The 23,094-nt window shown below is 45.3% G+C and overlaps 1 protein-coding gene across 1 annotated transcript in view; it reads left to right on the top strand.

Moving 5' to 3' along the window:
* Positions 1-23,094, top strand: part of LOC139262895 (organic cation/carnitine transporter 2-like) — a 162,125-nt gene that overhangs the window by 41,984 nt on the left and 97,047 nt on the right. The window contains exon 5 of the mRNA XM_070878152.1: positions 14,796-14,922. Within this exon, the coding sequence (XP_070734253.1) occupies positions 14,796-14,922 (127 nt within the window). The remainder of the gene's footprint in view (positions 1-14,795; positions 14,923-23,094) is intronic.

The raw sequence follows: 23,094 nt of genomic DNA, 5'->3' as shown, positions 1-23,094 counted from the left end.
CCTCAACATTGACTCCGGACCCCATGAAGCCTCATGGCTTCAGGTCAAGCAGGGGCAAGGAAACCTTCTGCTGATTACCATCTACCGCCCTCCCTCAGCTGATGAATCGATACTCCTCCATGTTGAACATTATTTGGAAGAAGCACTAAGGATAGCAAGAGCACAGAATATATTCTGGGTTTGGGACTTCAATGTCCATCACCAAGAGTGGCTCGGTAGCACCACTACTGACCAAGCTGGCTAAGTCCAGAAGGACATAGCTGCCAGACTGGGCCTATAGCAGGCAGTGAGAGAACCAACACGAGAGAAAAACCTACTTGACCTCGTCCTCACCAATCTACCTGTCACAGATGTATCTGTCCATGACAGTATTGGTAACAGTGACCTCTGCACAGTCCTTGTGGAGACAAAGTCCCGTCTTCACACTGAAGACACCCTCCATCGTGTTGTGTGGCACTACCACCGTGCTAAATGGGATAGATTCAGAACAGATCTAACTGCTCAACTGGGCATCCATGAGGAGCTGTGGGCCAGCAGTAGAATTATATTCCACCACAATCTGTAACCTCATGGCCAGGCATATCCCGCATTCTGCCATTGCCATCAAGCCAGGCGAACAACTTGTTTCAATGAGGAACGTAGAAGAACATGCTAGGAGCAGCACCAGGTGTACCTAAAAATAAGGTGCTGACCTGGGGAAGCTGCAACACAGGACTACATGTCTGCTAAACAGCGGAAACAGCATGCTATAGACAGAGCTAAGCAATCCCACAAGCAATGGATCAGATCAAAGCTCTGCAGTTCTGCCACATCCAGTCCTGAATGGTGGTGGACCATTAAACAAATAACGGGAGAAGGAGGCTCCATGAATATCAATGATGTCGGAACCCAGCACACAAGTGCAAAAGACAAGGCTGAAACGTTTGCAATCATCTTCAGCCAGAAGTGCCAAGTGGATAATTATTCTTGGCCAACTCCTGAATTCAGGCCATGGGCCCAGTACTGCAAATCCTGTAACTTAATGTTGAGAGTCTCTCATCAGCGAAGCATTCAATCACAGCCCTGTCGCTATGCGGCACAATTTGCCTTGAAGATACAATTTGCCTTAAAGAAACCCAGATTGCAACAAATGAATCTGTTTGCTTTGCTATTGATTGATTTTACTTGGTATGTCATGCATTTCATGTAAAACATGCCCGAGCTACCTTTGTCCTTAACATCAACTGAGATACTATTCACATCTTATTCTTGAATCACATTGATGTTATACAGGTTAGTGGTTTCAAGATTGCGAACATGTATAAGCCACCAAGTGAAACCTGTTGGAACAACTTACTGCCTTGTCTTTCTCACCCAACTATCTACCACACAGACTGGGGTTATTCACAGTCCAATGAAGATGGAGTTTGATTACGAAGCTGGGCACCGAGTAATGACTTTGCCCTGATCCACGATCCTGTATGGCATGGCACCTTCGGCTTGCCCATGGCTTCCACGCTGCTCCTGGACCCCGTCTGTTAAACTGAGGCGGAGGTTGAGTCACCATTGAATCAGCTGATGAGTAACAGCTTTAAATCTAGTATAAAAGCTCCCACTTCACACCTGTTCACTTTCCAACCATAAAGGCTGTTGCTTTCTCCCTTTAGAACATAGATTGAGGTTTACGCAGGCTGCAAGTGTTTGGAGCAAACTCTCCAGCCAGTGTCACCTCATTGCAGCAACCTCTGTCACCATTGACAGATTGCATCTGTCATCTCAACTTCAACTGCATTCTACTCCATCAGGATGGGGACCATTTACACTCTCTCACCTTGGTCCTCAGAATCTGATCATGATGAGCCCCAACACCAGCAGCACCAGGCACATATGCAGCACCAATAACAACACCAAACTTCGCCACAATCACCTAATGCAATAGTAAGGAAGGACATTAGCTTGGATGATGTGGAATCTGTATGGGTGGAGCTGTGGAATACCATGGGGCAGAAAACGCTGGTGGGAGTTGTGTACAGACCACCAAACAGTAGTAGTGAGGTTGGGGACAGCATCAAATAAGAAATTAGGAAGGTGTGCAATAAAGGTACAGCAGTTATCATGGGCGACTTTAATCTACACATAGATTGGGCTAACCAAACTGGTAGAAATATGGTGGAGGAGGATTTCCTGGAGTGTATTCGGGATGGTTTTCTAGACCAATATGTCGAGGAACCAACTAGAAGGCTGGCCAACCTAGACTGGGTGATGTGTAATGAGAAAGGACTAATTAGCAATCTTGTTGTGCGAGGCCCCTTGCATAACAGTGACCATAATATGGTAGAATTCTTCATTAAAATGGAGAGTGACACAGTTAATTCAGAGACTAGGGTCCTGAACTTAAGGAAAGGTAACTTCGATGGTATGAGACGTGAATTGGCTAGAATAGACTGGCAAATGATACTTAAAGGGTTGCCGGTGGATAGGTAATGGCAAACATTTAAGGATCACATGGATGAGCTTCAACAATTGTACATCCCTGTTTGGAGTAAAAATGAAACGGGGAAGATGGCTCAACTGTGGCTAACAAGGGACATTTAGGATAGTGTTAAATCCAAGGAAGAGGCATATAAACTGGCCAGAGGACTGGGAAACATTGAGAATTCAGCAGAGGAGGACAAAGGGTTTAATTAGGAGGGGGAAATAGAGTATGAGAGGAAGCTTGCCGGGAACATAAAAACTGACTGCAAAAGCTTCTATAGATATGTGAAGAGAAAAAGATTAGTGAAGACAAACATAGGTCCCTTGCAGTCAGATTCAGGTGAAATTATAATGGGGAACAAAGAAATGGCAGACCAGTTGAACAAATACTTTGGTTCTGTCTCCACGAAGGAAGACACAAATAGCCTTCCGGAAGTACTAGGGGACCGAGGGTCTAGTGAGAAGGAGGAACTGAAGGATATCCTTATTAGGTGGGAAATTGTGTTTGGGAAATTGATGGGATTGAAGGCCGATAAATCCCCGGGCCTGATAGTCTGCATCCCAGAGTACTTAAGGAAGTGGCCCCAGAAATAGTGGATGCATAGGCGATCATTTTTGAACAGACTATCGACTCTGGATCAGTCCCTATGGACTATGAGCTAATGTAACACCACTTTTTAAAAAAGGAGGGAGAGAGAAAACAGGTAATTATAGACCAGTTAGCCTAATATAAGTAGCAAGGAAAATGTTACAATCAATTATTAAAGATGAAATAGCAGCGCATTTGGAAAGCAGTAACAGGATCGGTCCAAGTCAGCATGGATTTATGAAAGGGAAATCATGCTTGACAAATCTTCTTGAATTTTTTGAGGAGTGGACAAGGGAGAACCAGTGGATGTGGTGTATTTGGACTTTCAAAAGGCTTTTGACAAGGTCCCACACAAGAGATTGGTGTGCAAAATTAAAGCACATGTTATTGGGGGTAATGTACTGACGTGGATAGAGAACTGGTTGGCAGACAGGAAGCAAAGAGTTGGAATAAACGGGTCCTTTTCAGAATGGCAGGCAGTGACTAGTGGAGTGCCGCACGGCTTAGTGCTGGGAACCTTGCTATTTACAATATACATTCATGATTTAGATGAAGGAATTGAGTGTAATATCTCCAAGTTTGCAGTTGATACTAAACCGGGTGGTGGAGTGAGCTGTGAGGAGGACACTAAGAGGCTGCAGGGTGAATTGACCAGGTTAGGTGAGTGGGCAAATGCATGGCAGATGCAGTACAATGTGGATAAATGTGAGGTTATCCACTTTAGGGGCAAAAACACGAAAGCAGAATATTATCTGAATGGCAGCAGATTAGGAAAAGGGGAGGTGCAATGAGACCTGGGTGTCATGGTACATCAGTCATTGAAAGTTGGCATGCAGGTTCAGCAGGCGGTGAAGAAGGCAAATGGTATGTTGGCCTTCATAGCTAGGGGATTTGAGTATAGGAGCAGGGAGGTTTTACTGCAGTTGTACAGGGCCTTGCTGAAGCCTCACCAGGAATATTGTGTTCAGTTTTGGTCTTGCTATTGAGGAAGTGCAGCGAAGGTTCACCTGACTGATTCCCAGGATGGCTGGACTGACATATGAGGAGAGACTGGATCGACTGGGCCTGTATTCACTGGAGTTTAGAAGGATGAGAGGGGATCTCATAGAAACATATAAAATTCTGACGGGATTGGACAGGGTAGATGCAGGAAGAATGTTCCGATGTTGGGAAAGTCCAGAACCAGGGGACACAATCTAAGGATAAGGGGTAAGCCATTTAGGACCGAGATAAGGAGAAACTTCTTCACTCAGAGAGTTGTTAACCTGTGGAATTCCCTACCACAGAGAATTGTTGATGCCAGTTCATTGGATATATTCAAGAGGGAGTTAGATATGACCCTTACGGCTAAAGGGATCAAGGGATATGGAGAGAAAGCAGGAAAGGGGTACTGAGGTGCAGGATGAGCCATGATCTTATTGAATGGCGGTGCAGGCTCGAAGGGCCAAATGGGCTACTCCTGCACCTATTTTCTATGTTTCTATGTTTCTATGATGCTGCACAGGACAGAGGGCATCAGCACTCGACCACATTGCTGCCCAGGAGGCCAAGGATGGCCTCACCATGGCCAAATTTACTTCAGTTGACACTGCACACACTGACTACCACATGATGCTCCAGGTTGGCAACACCCTACACCAGCAACATATAGCATCCCTAGAATGCCCAAGCCATTCGTTTTAACACTCATCAGCAGTTTGGTTAGCCCAATCTATATGTAGCTTAAAGTTGCCTATGATAACTACTGTACCTTTATTGCATGCATCCCTAATTTCTTGTTTGATGCTGTCCCCAACCTCACTACAACTGTTTGATTGTCTGTACACAACTCCCACTAGCGTTTTCTGCCCTTTGGTATTCCGCAGCTCTACCCACACAGATTCCACATCATCCAAGCTAATGTCCTTCCTTATTATTGCATTCATTTCCTCTTTAACCAGCAATGCTACTCCACCTCCTTTTCCTTTCTGTCTATCCTTCCTGAATGTTGAATACCCCTGGACGTTGAGTTCCCAGCTTTGGTCACCCTGGATCCACGTCTCCGTAATCCCAATTATATCATATTCGTTAATAGCTGCCTGCGCAGTTAATTCGTCCACCTTATTACGAATACCCCTTGCATTGAGGCACAGAGCCTTCAGGCTTGTCTTTTTAACACACTTTGCCCCTTTAGAATTTTGCTGTAATGTGGCCCTTTTTCATTTTTGCTTTGGGTTTCTCTGCCCTCCACTTATACTTTTCTCCCTTCTATCTTTTGCACCTGCCCCCATTCTACTTCCCTCTATCTCCTTGCCTAGATTCCCATCCCCCTGCCATATTAGTTTTACCCCTCCCCAACAGCACTAGCAAACACTCCACCTAGGACATTGATTCCAGTCCTGCCCAGGTGCAGACCGTCCGGTTTGTACTGGTCCCACCTACCCTAGAACCGGTTCCAATATCCCAGGAATTTGAATCCCTTCCTCCTGCACCGCTCTTCAAGCCATGTATTCATCTTAGCTATCCTGCAATTCCTACTCTGACTAGCATGTGGCACTGGTAGCGATCCTGAGATTACTACCTTTGGACCCTACTTTTTAATTTAACTCCTAGCTCCCTAAATTCAGCTTGTAGGACCTCATCCCATTTTATACCTATATCGTTGGTAACTATATGCACCACGACAACTGGCTGTTCACCCTACCCTCCCAAAATATCCTGCAGCCGCTCCGAGACATCCTTGACCCTTGCACCAGGGAGGCAACATACCATCCTGGAGTCTTGATTGCAGCCGCAGAAACGTCTATCTATTCCCCTTACAATAGAATCCCCTACCACTATACCTCTCCCACTCTTTTTCCTGCCCTCCTGAGCAGCAGAACCATCCACATTGCCATGAACTTGGCTGCTGCTGCCCTCCCCTGGTGAGTCATTCCCTCCAAAAGCACCCAAGGTGGTGTATCTGTTTTGGAAGGGGATAACCACAGGGGACCCCTGCACTACCTTTCCTCCACTGCTCTGCCTGATGATCACTCATTCCCTATCTAGCTGAGTAACCTTTACCTGCAGTGTGACCAACTCACTAAACGTGCTATTCACGACATCCTCAGCATTGTGGATTCTCCAGTGAATCCAAGGGCCACTCCAATGCCGCAATGTGGTCTGTCAGGAGCTGCAGCTGGATACACTTCCCGCACATGTAGTCGTCAGGGACACTGGAAGCGTACCTGGCTTCCCACATAGCACATGAGGAGCATGAAATTGGTCAGGGCTCTCCTGTCATGACTTAACCCTTAATTAATTTGACCTGGCAACAATGCCAAAGGTTTCTTACAGCTAGACAGATTTTGTGACTACAATTTGTATGAACTCGAACACTAAACTTTCACACAAATGGGAAGAGGTGACATCAAACTTTCCACTGATGATTGCTGGGCTATTGCCCATCTATCGCCCAAATAGGCAGGCTATTGCCCATTTTACCTTAAAAGTGGAAAGTTGGGCCGGAACATCGCCCAGTGATCGCCGGCCTAACTTTTGGCGCACATGATTTTGACATCGCTGAGGTGATCGCCCACCGCAACCTTCGCCACATCGCTCACACATCGCCGGGCTGATTGCTTGCCAATAAGAAGAAAAGCTGGTCCCAACTGGCACTAATTGGCAGGACTCGGCACTACGGACGCCATTTTGAATGTCGGAGGAACTGAAAAGGCTGTTTCAACATGGAGCATACGAGGAGATATTTTGTGAGTGATTTTAAGGGCCTTATTGACACTTGGCAATCTTGTAATCACATTTAAGTGTAGAGGACAAATCTAAGAGCTTTTAGAGTGATTTATAGTGATGGGGTCTGTAATTTCTCTACCAGTATTGGTCAATAATCACATGCTGCAGAATGAAGATGGGAGATGGTATACTGAAGAGCATTATTTGCCCAATCAAAGAGATGGCAGGCTGCTGCGGAGGAGGAGACCTTACACCCAATGCACTTACAGGGAAAAGCAATCATAGAAACATAGAAAATATGTGCAGGAGTCGGCCATTCGGCCCTTTGAGCCTGCATCGCCATTCGATAAGATCATGGCTGATCATTTCCTCAGTACCCCTTTCCTGCTTTCTCTCCATACCCATGATCCCTTTAACCGTAAGGGCCATATCTAACTCCCTCTTGAATGTATCCAATGAACCGTCATCAAAAACTCTCTGCGGCAGGGAATTCCACAGGTTAACAACTCTCTGTGAAGAAGTTTCTCCTCATCTCAGTCCTAAATGGCCTACCCCTTATCCTAAGACTGTGTCCCCTGGTTCTGGACTTCCCCACCATCGGGAACAATCTACCCGCATCTCATCTGTCCCATCCCGTCAGAATCTTGTATGGTTCTATGAGATCCCCTCTCATCCTTCTAAACTCCAATGTATAAAGGCCCAGTTGATCCAGTCTCTCCCCATGTGTCAGTCCAGCCATCCCGGGAATCAGTCTGGTGAACCTTCGCTGCACTCCCTCAATAGCAAGAACATCCTTCCTCAGATTAGGAGACCAAAACTGAACACAATATTCCAGGTGAGGCCTCATCAAGGCCCTGTACAACTGCAGTAAGACCTCCCTGCTCCTATACTTAAATCCCCGAGCTATGAAGGCCAACATAGCATTTGCCTTCTTTTATGCCTGCTGTACCTGTATGCCAACTTTCAATGACTGATGTACCATGACACCCAGGTTTCGTTGCACCTCCCCTTTTCCTAATCTGCCACCATTCAGATAATATTCTGTCTTCGCGTTTTTGCCCCCAAAGTGGATAACCTCCCATTTATCCACATTATACTGCATCTGCCATGCAATTGCTCACTCACCTAACTTGTGTAAGTCATCCTGCAGCCTCTTAGCATCCCCCTCACAGCTCATACCGCCACCCAGTTTAGTGTCATCTGCAAACTTGGAGATAATACATTCAATTCCTTCATCCAAATCATTGATGTATATTGTAAATAGCTGGGGTCCCAACACTGAGCACTGCGGCACTCCACTAGTCACTGCCTGCCATTCTGAAAAGGACCCGTTTATTCCGACTCTCTGCTTCCTGTCTGCCAATCCGTTCTCCAACCACATCAGATTATTACCCCCAATACCATGTGCTTTGATTTTGCACACCAATCTCTTGTGTGGGACCTTGTCAAAAGCCTTTTGAAAGTCCAAATACACCACATCCACTGGTTCTCCCTTGGCCAGTCTACTAGTTACATCCTCAAAAAATTCCAGAAGATTTGTCAAACATGATTTCCCCTTCATAAATCCATGCTGACTTGGACAGATCCTGTCACTGCTTTCCAAATGCGCTGCTATTTCATCTTTAATAATTGATTCCAACATTTTCCCCACCACTGATGTCAGGCTAACCGGTCTTTCATTACACGCTTTCTCTCTCCCTCCCTTTTTAAAAAGTAGGGTTACATTCGCTACCCTCCAGTCCATAGGAACTGATCCCAAGTCGATCGACTGTTGGAAAATGATCACCAATGCATCCACTAATTCTAGGGCCACTTCCTTAAGTACTCTGGGATGCAGATATCAGGTCCCGGAGATTTATCGGCCTTCAATCCCATCAGTTTCCCTAAAACAATTTGACGCCTTCAGTTCCTCCTTCTCATTAGATCCTCGGTCCCCTAGTACTTCCGGAAGGTTATTTGTTTCTTCCTTCATGAAGACAGAACCAAAGTATTTGTTCAATTGATCTGCCATTTCTTTGTTCTTCATTATAAATTCACCTGAATCCGACTGCAATGGACCTACGTTTGTCTTCTCTAATCTTTTTCTCTTCACATATCGATAGAAGCTTTTGCAGTCAGTTTTTATGTTCCCGGTTGAACTTGTCCAATAACAAGTGCCTTAGGAGGCCGCACTTCCGAAAGTCGGTCATTGCTGAGATATGCCAGCTCATCAAGGGAGATCTGCAGCCTTCCAGCACCATCAAAACCGCACTGCCCATTGAGATACAGGTTACTGCAGCACTTTCCTTCCAAGCATCGGGCTCCTTTCAGGCCTCAGCTGGCGACATTTGAGGTATCTCAGCACGCCACACATTGCTCCATTTGACAGGTGACTAAAGTCCTTTACGCTCGCAGGATGGACTTTATAAGCTTCCCTTTGACCAGGGAGGCACAGACCGAGAGGGCTTTGGGTTTCTCGTGAATAACAAACTTCCCAAAGGTGCAGGGAGCAATAGACTATATGCACATTGCCCTGAGAGCATCTTTACAGGATTCGAAGATGTTTCGTAACCGAAAGGGACTCTCCTCCCTGAATGTGCAGCTCGTTGTCGACCACAATCAAATAATCATGGCAATAACTGCTAATTTGCCCGGCAGCATCTATGATGCATACATCTTGCATGAGAGCACTGTCTCTGACCTGTTTAACAGTAAGCCACAAGGTTATGGTTCGATGCTGGGGGATAAAGGATATGGCCTTGCCAGCTGGTTCATGACCCCCCTGCGTAATCACCAGACAGAAGCCAAGAAGCGCTACAATGAAAGCCATATAGCTACATCGTCGAAAAGACAATTGGAGTGCTGAAGCAGTGCTTCAGATGCCTGCACCACTCAGGAGGCAACCTACAATACCAACCTGACGAGATTGCTGAGTTTATTGCTGGTGTGCTGCATGTTGCATAACCTAGCTATAAGGAGAGGACAACAATTGCCAGAGGGCAAGAGGAAGATGAGGAGGAGGAGGATGACGAGAACCTCGGGGAGGACAATCAGCCTGGCGATGAACCCATGCCCCCACACCCCCCCCCCACAAGACTGGAAAAGCCCCGTGGGAGTTACCCAGCTGCAAAACTCTTGCGTCAGCAGCTCATAAATGAATGCTTTGCATGAAGTTACATTAGTGACAGTTACAGTGATGGAAAGACTACAGTTGCAGTTGCATTACGTTTCTGGCCTGGCCTGGCCTGGCCATTGTTTTCCAACAATTGTATTCATGTTTTCCTTACCTTACATTATTATATGACACTGCACCACATTGGAAAATGCAATAAAATATTTTAATAATTTAACTATTAATTTTTTTTAACTGTAAGAATAAGACCCCCTCCAACCCCAGCAGTCACCGAACAATAAATTTAAAATACAACAACAACAATAAGAACAATAACAATAATAACACCCGCCCCCCCCCCCCCCGCCCCCTACCACCTGCGGCCACGCTTCCCTCCAGATCCTAATATACCCCACCGTACCTTAGACCGCCGTTGTAATCGGTTAATGGGACCACGACGACTTGCAGCAGGGGACCTCAAGACCTGCTGCTGTGGGGGTGTTGACGATAGCAGAATCCTCTCAGGGGGTGGAGGAGGAGAAGATGTTTCGGAAGAAACATTTTCCGAAGTTTCCGAAGATTTTCCTCCTGACTCGCAACTGTGCTGGTATTTGGTGGGACGGCACCTTGGAGTGCAGTGCCGTCTCCCGACAATATCGCATGCCACAAGGCATGGATGGTGGCGGTCTGTTGGCCCATTGCCACAATCATGCGCTCCATACTCTCCAATTTGTGAGCGGGCATTCTGCCAATATTCCCGGTCAACCCGCCAAACGCCTGGAGGAGCTCTCAACTTAGGTCGACGCTCTCCCTACACAGCACAACCATGTCCTCCTTCAGACCTGCCCGTCGAAGATGACGATGTGGCCGCAGGTACAATAGATACAAGGGGCATCCTCCTCGGTATTTTCCATTTCCATCTCCTCCTCTGGCTCTGTGGTCTCCTCCTCACCACCCGTGGTGATAATCACCTGCAAAGGGACAGGTGTGGCCTCCCTTTGCACCTGTTGAGTTGGGCGACCTGATGAACACAATTGAGCTTATTAGAATAGAAGGGTATACATGATTCTTGTGCTGAGCTGGCATACGTCGGAGGAGCAGCACTCCTACAATAAATGTGACCGAGAGACATTACATATTACTGCCTCATATGGTGGTACATATGGTAGTACATCTATGTGGAATTCACTGCCCCAGTGAGCTGTGGAGACTGGATCAGTGACTATAGTTGAGGCGGAGATCGACAGACTTCTGAATGATAAGGGAGTGAAGGGTCATGGGGAGCGGGCAGGGACATGGAGCTGAGCCCTACATCAGATCAACCATGATCTTATTAAATGGCGGAGCAGGCTCGAGGTGCCAGATGGCCTGCTCCTGCTCCTATGTTCTTATGTTCTTATATTGTTAATCTGAGAGTAGCACAGAAGTTGTATGCATAACATGAGATCATTCGTATATTATAATGATATGCCGTTACATTACTTTGAATTAACACTACTTTACACATTACTCACGTGATACAAGGGAGGGATCTGCACCACCACGGGTGGTGGCCGAGCGACTGTGGGTGCCCACAAGCGCTGATGCACGCTCCTCGAGGTCGCTAAGCAGCTGTAGTTGAGCAGGGCCTCCTCTGGTGCATCTCTGCTTGGAATGATTCTTTGATATCTTCCTCTGCAAATGTGACAAGAGCATGGCATAAGCTAATTGACTAGGAACTATTATGGAAAGACAATAGGTTCCAACGTTATATGCTAGTTGAGTTTGTATCCACAATTGATGCATGGTTTCCACATCTACGTTCAGATAAAATATTTCATAAGATCGTGTTTAGGATCTAATGCTTGACGCAAAACATCTCGACTATAATCTCCATGAGGGCCCCCAGGGGGGTGGGGAGGTAATCAGGATCACTGGTGAGCTCGGTAATGACAGGAGCTAATGTCCCAAAGTGTCCCAGGGCAGACAATGAGCCAGGTCAGCTCTCCCCCAGTCCAGGCTGGCTCACTGTGTAAATGACAGCAGCCGGAGAGACTGACACAGTCTGGGTAAAGGTGACCAGACCCCTCATTGCTCAGTCATGCCCCATCCATCAACGTAACCCAAAAGTGGATGCTGCCAAAATTAAAGTTAAAAAGGGCGCAGGTTCCGAGCCCTGTCCCGATCTTACCAGGGAATATATGCAAGAATAACCAGCTTAATTTCAATCCAGGAGATTTACATATTATGTAGATCATTACAATTTAAAATCTATTTAATACTTACTCTTGCCGAAGCAACCAGGCTGTTCCAGTGCTTGCAGCACTGATCCGACCCCCTCGCCTTGTGGGAAGCCGACAAGACCATGTCGGCGATCTTGCCCCAAATCTTCCTGTCGGCCCGGGTTGGAGGTTCCCCACACCCACCCTGGGTTAATTGGGCCCACCGCAAGTGCATCTCCTAGACGAAGGCCTCGTTGGCCTTATTGGAGAAGGGTTTGGCCCTCCTCCTCCCCTCAACATCATGGCCACTCCTCCGACTCTTCCAAGTTTGACATACCAAAATATCTCTCGCTCTCTAAAGCTCTCTCTCCTGCCTGTCTCTCCAATTTCTCCTCTCTCTCGCTCTCCATCCCTTTGCCTTTTGCGCATGCCCAGGTGACCCCTGACCTCCTGAATCGCGGGAAACCTTCTTTCGAAAAAAAAACGCATGCACAGAAAGGCCGTTTCTAGGGACACCTTGCCTTTCACATCGCTGAGGCCCGTTCCACATCGCTGAGCTATCGCTGAGCTATCGTCCCCAAAGAAAAGCCGAAAGTAGCGATCAGAAAAATGGGCGATCTTCCAGCGATCCTGTAAGCTGAAACATCACTAAGGCTGGAACATCGCCCATGTCTTGGGCGATAGCCAGCTAAGTGGAAAGTCTAGCCTCATGTCTAAAAGCATGTGTGATGGTTGGAACTAGCTGAGTACGAGTGCCAACTGAAAGCTATTTTCCAGCATTCAGTTCAGCAACTGAACTCCACTTTGTGTTGTCAATTTCCAAGCTAAAACTACTTTTTGAGCATATTTAAGTGCATTTCTCCAACCAATCTTGAAGGCGTCCTTGACAATTTATGGAGCACTGTTCCTACACAGCAGCCTATGATAGTCTGGCACACTGGTCCTCTGATACACTGGTCTTGCATGAGTCCTGCCATATTGGGCCACCTCCTTGGTTGAATTACTGCAAAAGGGCCAATGTTTCAGAGCACACATGGCAGACCTCACTAGCTTGTGGAGATACCAAATCAATGGCCTCACCATTAGAAATCAGTTTTCACACCACAATGGCTTATGACAAATACTCTGCTGGTATCACTATCTTTGCACACACATGAATTGTGCCAACTTGAGCAAAATACCAGAGAATGGCCAGCACTTATGGAACTATACACAAGAATGAGTCACTACTTCAAGAGAGGAAACAAGAACATAATGGATAATCTGTTAATTCTTTACAATAAAAGCAAAACTAAAGTTATATAAGCAAAATCATTGTGGAAAGTATTTACCACAGTACTTTATCAAACTAAAGTTTTTTTAAGAATAGAGTATACTGAACCACAAGTAGTTTCTCTATTCATGGAACCTGTATCAGGTGCAATATCTACTGTGGATTGATCAGTTCCCCGGGACTATGGTGGTAAATGTATTTGGTGAGTGTTGTCACTTGCTCAAAGCAAGAAACAAAGGCACAAATGTGACTCTTTGTGCTGCACCACTGGATCCTGCTGATCACAGAGCCAGCATATTTACCTGACAGAATATCAGGGTTTAATTTCTGAAGGCTTTTCTCAATGGCCTCTCTTCCTTCACCCTTCATAATCTTCAGTTAATCCAAGACTTTGCAGCCCGAGTCCTCTCACACACATGGACCCTCTCCTTACCAAACTTCACTGATTCACGGTCTTCATCATGTCAACTTTAAGGTCCTTCAAGTTGCTCCACATTCTTGATCCCCTTTCTTCAGCGACATGTCCCATTCACACCCTCCACTTCTCTGATTCAAAATTTAATGGCCCTGAAATTGCGGTTGGAGGCTTCTTTTGGACGAACGCCTTCGATCGGAGAATTTTTACGAATTTACCTGGTGGTCCCGGAGGAGCTTGGAATTCCGGTGGGGAGGTCTTCTCTTCCCGTCCTCGAGGTTTCCACGCAGAAGGTGCAGCCATGTCCAGGTACAGTATTCCACAGCTTTCTCATTAATAGCAATGAGAACTCCGTATCATTGCTATTAATGAGAAAAAAAAACTAAACACCATAATAAAAAATAAAAAGACACACACCTCACATAATTAAAATGAATTGAAATTAAAGTTAATAAATGTCTCAGAAAAATTTTAAAGTTTTGTAATTAGGGTAAAAAATAAACTTCCCTTAATGGGCAGGGTTTTTAACAATAAAATGTGTTTATTTTATTTAATTTTATTATGTTTTTGTATGTTTTAAAACTCTTACACCTGTAAAAGTAGACGATATGCCTGCTTTTATCAGGCGCAAGAGTTTTGAGGACATTTTCTGGGCCAGATATAGGTAAATACCACAATCTTGCCCTTGCAAATGTCCTCGCTCCCGAGATATGGAAGATCTGTCAACCGACTTTTCTGATGTATTCCTAGGTCCATAGAAACTTCATACGGATCCGGAGAGGCCGGGATTTCCAGCCCTATGGCTTATAGTTCCACCAGTTTATTTCTCAGTCTGTGCATTGCAATACATACCTTTTAACCTACTATTATATGTCTTAATGCTATTCATTTTCTCAAAATGTTTTTGCCATGTTATCTCCATGCCACTGTCATTTCTGAATCCACTCCTAAATTTGAATACAATTACATGTTAATATCTTTTATTAAAGTGTATCTTAATATTAATCATAACTTCACAACATGACTTTAGTGCTCTTTTCTGAAAATAACACTTTTAATCCCAGGTTCATTCCCGAATCTCCACGCTGGCTGCTGTCAAAGGGAAGGATACAGGAGGCTGAAGCAATAATCCGACTCATTGCAAAGAAAAATGGTGTCACTCCCCCAACAGTGATCTTCACTGAGCTTGAGGTACTGACACACAATATTGCTTTTATTCCCTGTGTGGTTGTTTAGCTCTTTAATACAGACCTTCTCTTAGCCTTGCAAAATGTTCCTCATCCCCCTTCTCTCCTGAAGGTGTTGACTCTCTGCTATGCTGTGGATCCATAGGTGTCAATCACATCCCTTGTTCACGTGACTATTCTGTTTCATATATGAATCCAGATCGTGAGTGCTATCAGGTTATTTGACCATCAAGGATCTCACAGCAAGGCCCAATTCCGTCTTCATTCAAAAGCAGACACACATTCACTGCATAGCAATTAGGCATGACAATCCTGGCTGATTTGCTTTTGCTTCCCTGTGGTTCTTTGGATAACTCTTGTGCCACCAACTGCACAAACAAGAGATCAAACATGAACTGCATGTCTTAACTACCCACTGGATGAAATAATTGAACCTGTGGGGAGTCTTTTCTTAACTTATAAGGATTTAGGGATGAGGTCACACTTGCACTCTTTCATCAATTCATTGAGACATGCATTGCATTGGAGCACCCCCAGATAATAATTATGTTCTTTATTGACCATATGCTTTTCTTCCTTTTCAATTCTTGCAATATTTTTTCTGGCTTTTTCCTCACTATCAATTATATTAGTGAAATATACACCAGGTAAAATATGGGAACATAGAAACATAGAAACATAGAAATTTACAGCGCAGAAGGAGGCCATTTCGGCCCAGCGTGTTTGCACCAGTCGACAAAGAGCCACACGGCCCTTGGTCAGTTGCCCTGAAGGTTAAATATAAACCTATTAATAATGAACAATGGCAGACAGGTAAAGAGCATCTGGTCCAACCAATCGGCCCCACACAACTGCGATACCCCATATATTGCAACATTTTATCCTCCACCCCACCTGGAGCTATGTGATCTCCTGGGAGAGGCAAAAAAACAGATAAAAGCCCAGGCCAATTGGGGAAAGAAAATCTGGAAAAATTCCTCTCTGACACATCCAGGCGATGGAAACTAGTCCAGGAGATCACCCTGGCCTATTCGATTGCTTGAAGTATTTACCATCGTATCTGCGCCAGCCAACAAGAGGTTATCCAGTCTAATCCCACTTACCAGCTCGAAGTCCGTAACCCTGCAGGTTATGACACTTCAAGTGCCCATCCAAGCACTTTTAAAATGAGGGCTTCTGCCTCGACCACCTTTCCATGCAGTGAGTTCTAGACCCCCACAACCCGCTGCGTGAAGAAGCTTCCTCACAAATCCCCTCTAAACCTTCCACAAACCACCTTGACCACCTGCATGTTGCATGTAATGGCGGAGATGGAAGTTCGAGGATGGCCTCCGCAAAGTCTGGGAGGAGCGTGATGCCTATAAAAGGCCCAGCGGCAGCAAGGAGCAGCGGCAGTTGGGGAGGAGTGTGAGGCCTATAAAATGCCCAGCGGCAGCGAGGAGCAGCGACAGGTGGGGAGGAGCGACGAGGCCTATAAAATGCCCAGCGGCAGCGAGGAGCAGCAGCAGTCAGGGAGGAGCCTACAGGGTCAAAAGTAAGAAAGAAGTAAAAAGTAATTGAAGTGTGATGTCACAGCCAAGAGAGTAAGTGATTGGCTGGTTGATTGGTGAGTAGTTTTCTTTTTCCTTATCTTTTTTCTTTTTCTTAGCAGTAAGAAACCTTGTTACTGTTGCCAAATTAAGTAATTTAAGTGTTAAGTCATGGCAGGAGAGCCCAGACCCATGTCATGCTCCTCCTGTGTTATGTGGAAAATCAGCGTCCCTGATTCCTATGTGCGCGGGAAGTGTATCCAGCTGCAGCTCCTGACAGATTGCATTGCAGCACTGGAGCTGTGCATGGATTCACTCTGGAGCATCTGCGATGCTGAGGATGTCATGAATAGCACGTTTAGTGAGTTGGTCACACCGCAGGTAAAGGGTACACAGGCAGATAGGGAATGGGTGACCATCAGGAAGAGCAGTGGAAAGAAGGTAGTGCCACAGTCCCCTGCAGTCATCTCCCTCCAAAACAGATATACCACCTTGGGTACTGTTGGGGGAGATGGCCAATCAGGGGAAGGCAGCAGCAGCCAAGTTCATGGCACCATGGGTGGCTCTGCTGCGCAGGAGGGCAGGAAAAAAAGTGGGAGAGCTATAGTGATAGGGGATTCAATTGTAAGGGGAATAAATAGGCGTTTCTGCGACCGCAAACGAGACTCCAGGATGGTATGTTGCCTCCCTGTTGCAAGTGTCAAAGATGTCTAGGAATGGCTGCAGGGCATTCTGGAGGGGGAGGGTGAGCAGCCAGTTGTCGTGGTGCATATAGGTACCAACGATATAAGTAAAAAGCAGGATGAGGTCCTAGAAGCTGAATTTAGGGAGCGAGGAGTTAAATTAAAAAATATCCAGAGTAGAAATAGCAGGATAGTTAAGTTGAATACATGGCTTGAGGAATAGTGCAAGAGGGAGGGATTCAAATTCCTGGGACATTGGAACCGGTTCTGGGGGAGGTGGGACCAGTACAAACCAGACGGTATGCACCTGGGCAGGACTGGAACCGATGTCCTAGGGGGAGTGTTTGCTAGTGTTGTTGGGGAGGATTTAAACTAATAGGGCAGGGGGATGGGAATCTATGCAGGGTGACAGAGGGAAGGAAAATTGGGTCAGAAGCAAAAGGTATAAAGGAGAAAAGTTAAAGTGCAGGGCAGAAAAATCAAAGGCAAAAATCAAAAAGGGTCACGTTAAAACATAACTCTAAAAGGACAAGGAGTGTTAAAAAAACAAGCCTGAAGGCTCTGTGTCTCAATGCGAGGAACATTTGTAATAAGGTGAATGAATTAATTGCGCAGATAGCTGTTAACGGATATGATGTAATTGGGATTACGGAGACATAGCTGCAGGGTGACCAAGGCTGGGAACTCAACATCCAAGGGTATTCAATATTCAGGAAAGATAGACTGAAAGGAAAAGGAGGTGGAGTAGCGTTGCTGGTTAAAGAGGAGGTTAACACAGAAGTAAGGAAGGACATTAGCATGGATGAGGTGGAATCTGTATGGGTAGAGCTGCGGAACAGCAAAGGGCAGAAAACGCGAATGGGAGTTGTGTACAGACCACCAAACAGTCATAGTGAGGTTGGGGATGGCATCAAACAGGAAATTAGGCATGTGTGCAATAAAGGTACAGTTATCATGGGTGACTTTAATCTATATATAGATTGGGCTAACCAAACTGGTAGCAAATGGAGGAGGATTTCCTGGAATGTATAAGGGATGGCTTTCTAGACCAATATGTCGAGGAACCAACTAGAGAGCTGGCCATCCTAAACTGAGTGTTGTGTAATGAGAGAGGATTAATTAGAAATCTTGTTGTGCAAGGCCCCTTGGGGAGAGTGACCATAATATGGTAGAATTCTTCATTAAGATAGAGATTGACACCGTTAATTCTGAACTTAAAGAAAGGTAACTTCAAAGGTATGAGATGTGATTTGGCTAGGATCGACTGGCGAATGATACTTAAAGGGTTGACGGTGGATTGGCAATTGCAGACATTTAAAGATCACATGGATAAACTTCAACAATTGTACATCCCTGTCTGGCATAAAAATAAAATGGGAAAAGTGCCTCAACCGTGGCTTACAAGGGAAATTAGGGATAGTGTTAAATCCAAGGAAGAGGCATATAAATTGGCCCAAAAAAGCAGCAAACCTGAGGACTAGGAGAAATTTAGAATGCAGCAGAGGAGGACAAAGGGTTTAATTAGGAGGGGGAAAATAGAATATGAGAGTATGCTTGCAGGGAACATAAAAACTAACTGCAAAAGCTTCTACAAATAAGTGAAGAGAAAAAGATTAGTGAAGACAAATGTAGGTCCCTTACAGTCAGAATCAGGTGAATTTATAATGGGGAAGAAAGAAATGGCAGACCAATTGAACAAATACTTTGGTTCTGTCTTCACTAATGAAGACACAAATAACCTTCCGGAAATACTAGGGGACCGAGGTTCTAGCGAGAAGGAAGAGGTAACGGAAATCCTTATTAGTCAGCAAATTGTGTTCGGAAAATTGTTGGGATTGAAGGCCGATAAATCCCCAGGGCCTGATAGTCTGCATCCCAGAGTATTAAGGAAGTGGCCCTACAAATAGTGGATGCACTGGTGGTCATTTTCCAACATTCTACAGACTGCGCATCAGTTCCTATGGACTGGAGGGTAGCTAATGTAACCCCACTTTTTAAAAAGGGAGGGAGAGAGAAAACAGGGAGTTATAGACCGGTCAGCTTGATATCGGTGGTGGGGAAAATTTTGGAATGAATTATTAAAGATGTAATAGCAGCGCATTTGCAAAGCAGTGACAGGATCGGTCCAAGTCAGCGTGGATTTATGAAAGGGAAATCATGCTTGACAAATCTTCTGGAATTTTGTGAGGATGTAACTAGTAGAGTGGGCAAGGGGAAGCCAGTGGATGTGGTGTATTTAGACTTTCAAAAGGCTTTTGACAAGGTCCCACAAAAGAGATTAGTGTGCAAAATTAAATCACATAGTATTGGGGGTAATGTACTGACGTGGATAGCAAACTGGTTGGCAGACAGGAAGCAAAGAGTAGAAATAAATAGGTCCTTTTTAGAATGGCAGGCAGTGACTAGTGGGATACCGCAAGGTTCAGTGCTGCGACCTTAGCTCTCGACGAAGGAATGGAATGTAATATCTCCAAGTTTGTAGATGACACTAAGCTGGATGGCAGTGTGAGCTGTGAGGGGGATGCTAAAAGGCTGCAGTGTGTCTTGGACAGGTAAGGTGAGTGGGCAAATACATGGCAGATGCAGTATAATGTGGATAAATGTGAGGTTATCCACTTTGGTGGTAAAAACAGGAAGGCAGATTATTATCTGAATGGTGACAGATTAGTAAAAGGGGAGGTGCAACGAGACCTAGGTGTCATGGTACATCAGTCAGTACACCCAAGTAAAACAGGCAGTGAAGAAAGCAAGTGGCATGTTGGCCTTCTTAGCGAGAGGATTTGAGTATATGAGCAGGGAAGTCTTACTACAATTGTACAGGGCCTTATTGAGGCCACACCTTGAATATTGTGAACAGTTTTGGTCTCCTAATCTGAGGAAGGACGTTATTGCTCTTGAGGGAGTGCGGTGAAGATTCACCAGACTGATTCCCAGGATGACAGGACTGACATATGAAGAAAGACTGGATCGACTCGGCTTATATTCAATGGAATTTAGAAGAGTGAGAGGGGATCTCATAGAAACATATAAAATGCTGACGGGATTGGACAGGTTCGATGCAGGAAGAATTTTCTCGATGTTGGGGAATTCCAGAACCAGGGGTCACAGTCTAAGGATAAGGGGTAAGCCATTTAGGACCGAGATGAGGAGAAACTTCTTCACTCAGAGAGTTGTGATCATGTGGAATTCTCTACCTCAGAAAGTTGTTGAGGCCAGTTCGTTAGATATATTCAAAAGGGAGTTAGATGTGGCCCTTATGGCTAACCAGATCAAGGGGTATAGAGAGAAAGCAGGAATGGGGTACTGAAGCGCAGAATCAGCCATGATCATATTGAATGGTGGTGCAGGCTCGAAGAGTCGAATTGCATACTCATGCACCTATTTTCTATGTTTCTATGTTAACCTATGCCCCCTCATAATTGACCCCTCCACCAAGGGAAATAGGCCCTTGCTACCCACTATATCCTGGCCCCTCAAAACTTGATACACCTCAATGAGGTCTCCCCTCAGCCTCCTTTGTTCCAAGGCAACCAAACCCAACCTATCCAATCTGTCCTCATAGCTAAGAATCTCCATTGCAGGCAGCATCCTTGTAGATATTCTCTGCACCCTCTCCAGTGCAATCCTATAATACGGCGACCAGAACTGCACGCAGTACTCCAGCTGTGGCCTAACCAAAGTATTATACAATTTAAGCATATCCTTCCTGCTCTTGTATCCTCTGCCTCTGCCAATAAAGGCAAGCATTCCGAATGCCTTGTTAATGACCTTATCCACCTGGCCTGCAACTTTCAGGGATCTGTGGACAAGCACTACAAGGTCCCTTTGTTAATTTACACTTCCATGTGGCTTACCATTTCATGTGTATACACTTTCCTTATTAGCCCTCCCCAAGTGCGTTACCTCACATTTCTCCGAATTAAATTCCATTTGCCACTGTTCTGCCCACCTGACCAGTAGATTGATATCCTCCTGTAGTCCATGACTTTCCTCTTCATTATCAAGCACACAGCCAATTTTAGTGTCATTTTTAATCATACTCCCTATATTCAAATCTAGATCATTGATGTATACCACAAAAAACAAGAGACCCAGTACTGAGCCCTGCTGAACCCCACTGGAAACATCCTTCCAGTCACAAAAACATCCATCAACCATTACCCTTTGCTTCCTATCTCTAAGCCAATTTTGGATCCAACTTGCCACTTTGTCCTGGATCCCATGGGCATTTACCTTCGTGACAAGTTTGCCATTTGGGACCTTATCAAGAGCTTTGCTGAAGTCCAGATACACACTACCCTCATCGACCCTCCTGATTACCTCCTTGAAAAATGTAATCAGGTTAGTCAAACACGATCTTCCTTTAACAAATCTGTGGTGACTGTCCCAAATTAATCCTTTCCTATCTAAATTTGGATTTATCCTGTTCTTCAGAATTTTTTCCAATAATTTCCCACCACTGAGTTTAAGCTGCCAGGCCTGTAATTACTCGGCCTATTCCTTTCTCCCTTCTTAAACAAGGGTACCACAAGCAGTCCTCCAATCCTCCGGCACCATGCCCGAATCCAAAGAGGTCCGGAAAATGATTGTCTGCTATTTCCTCTTTTGCTTCGCTGAACAGCCTGGATGCATTTCATTCGGGCCTGGAGACTTATCTACTTTCAAAGCTGCTTAATCTCTTAATACCTCCTCTCTCACTATGTTTATTTTATCCAGAATTTTACACTTGTCCTTGATAGCAGTATCTGCATTGCCCCTCTCCTTTTCAGCACATACCACGCCAATCCCTATGGATTTTGGCAACTTTAAACAACTATAGAAAGCACCAAACCTTTGTAGAAGCATAGCAATAGGCAGAAGAAATCAACCAGCAACTAATCCATAAGCAGTTAATGATCTCTTTAAATAGCACTGGTTGGGGGTCTTTCCTGCTGCAGAAAGCGTGGTCAGCTGAATGAGGTTAAAAGCGAGTGTTATCTGGAGCGTTAAGCTCCAATATGGCAGTGTTGGTGTCAAATCAGCATTGCAGGTGATTGACGTCATGATCTGCTTGCTCTGCATACTTCCGACGGGTGTTCATTGCACGCACACGAATGCCCTCAACAATATGGTGTCCGCCGTGATTCGCCCCTTCATGTGTGTGTACACACCGCGGTCGCTATTTTGGAGCTCTTAGGGTCCTCGTAATGCCGAAAAAACTAGTGCTACAGATACGAATTTTTCACCCAAAGACTGAGGGAATGACAAAGGTACTAAATAAACATTTTGCTTCAGTTTTCACAGAGGAGCTGTATATTGGGATGATAGAACAATCAGAGGTAGGTGTAAAATTATTAGTGAAGGTTTTAAGGTAAATGGTATTAAAGGAGTTTCTCAAACTCAATTCCCACAAATCACCGAGATCTGATAGGTTATGTCTGAGGGAAGCTCGGGAAGAAACAGTGGATGTGAGCACTATAATTTTACATAATTCTGTGTAAAAGAAAATTGTACCAGATGATTACAGACTGGAATATGTGTTTCTTCAGAAAAGGAGTCAGGGTAACTCAGGAAGTGTCGGGTGGTTTGTCTCTAGCCGTTGATAAATTACCAGTCACTAATGCAGGATGAAATTACTAAGTAGTTAGAGAAACATAAGGGCCCAAAAGTCCCGGTTTCTCCTTCCTGCGGGTGTTCGAATGCATTTTAGAAAAAGATGCCTACCTACCTGAAGCTGCTGCGGCCAAGCGAGATCTCGGTCCTGAGGCCTCTCCTGACTGCGCGTCGCAGTGCGTGCACGTCAGGACTTGCGCAGGCCTGGAGCTGGAGTCACATGGTTCTGGGCAGCCAATCAGATGTAGTCTTCCTTTACCTGCACAACGAGCGGCCTCGGGAGCATTGTGGAGGCCCCGGCCTGTGTGAGAACACCAGCGGCAGATCGGGGCCTGTAAGCATTGAATCCCCAAGCACCTGGACATTGCGTTT

This window comes from Pristiophorus japonicus, chromosome 4, assembly GCF_044704955.1.
Source record: "Pristiophorus japonicus isolate sPriJap1 chromosome 4, sPriJap1.hap1, whole genome shotgun sequence".
Lineage (NCBI taxonomy): Eukaryota > Metazoa > Chordata > Chondrichthyes > Pristiophoridae > Pristiophorus > Pristiophorus japonicus.
The sequence above is the reverse complement of the archived record's forward strand: the minus strand, read 5'-3'. Positions and strand labels throughout refer to the sequence as shown.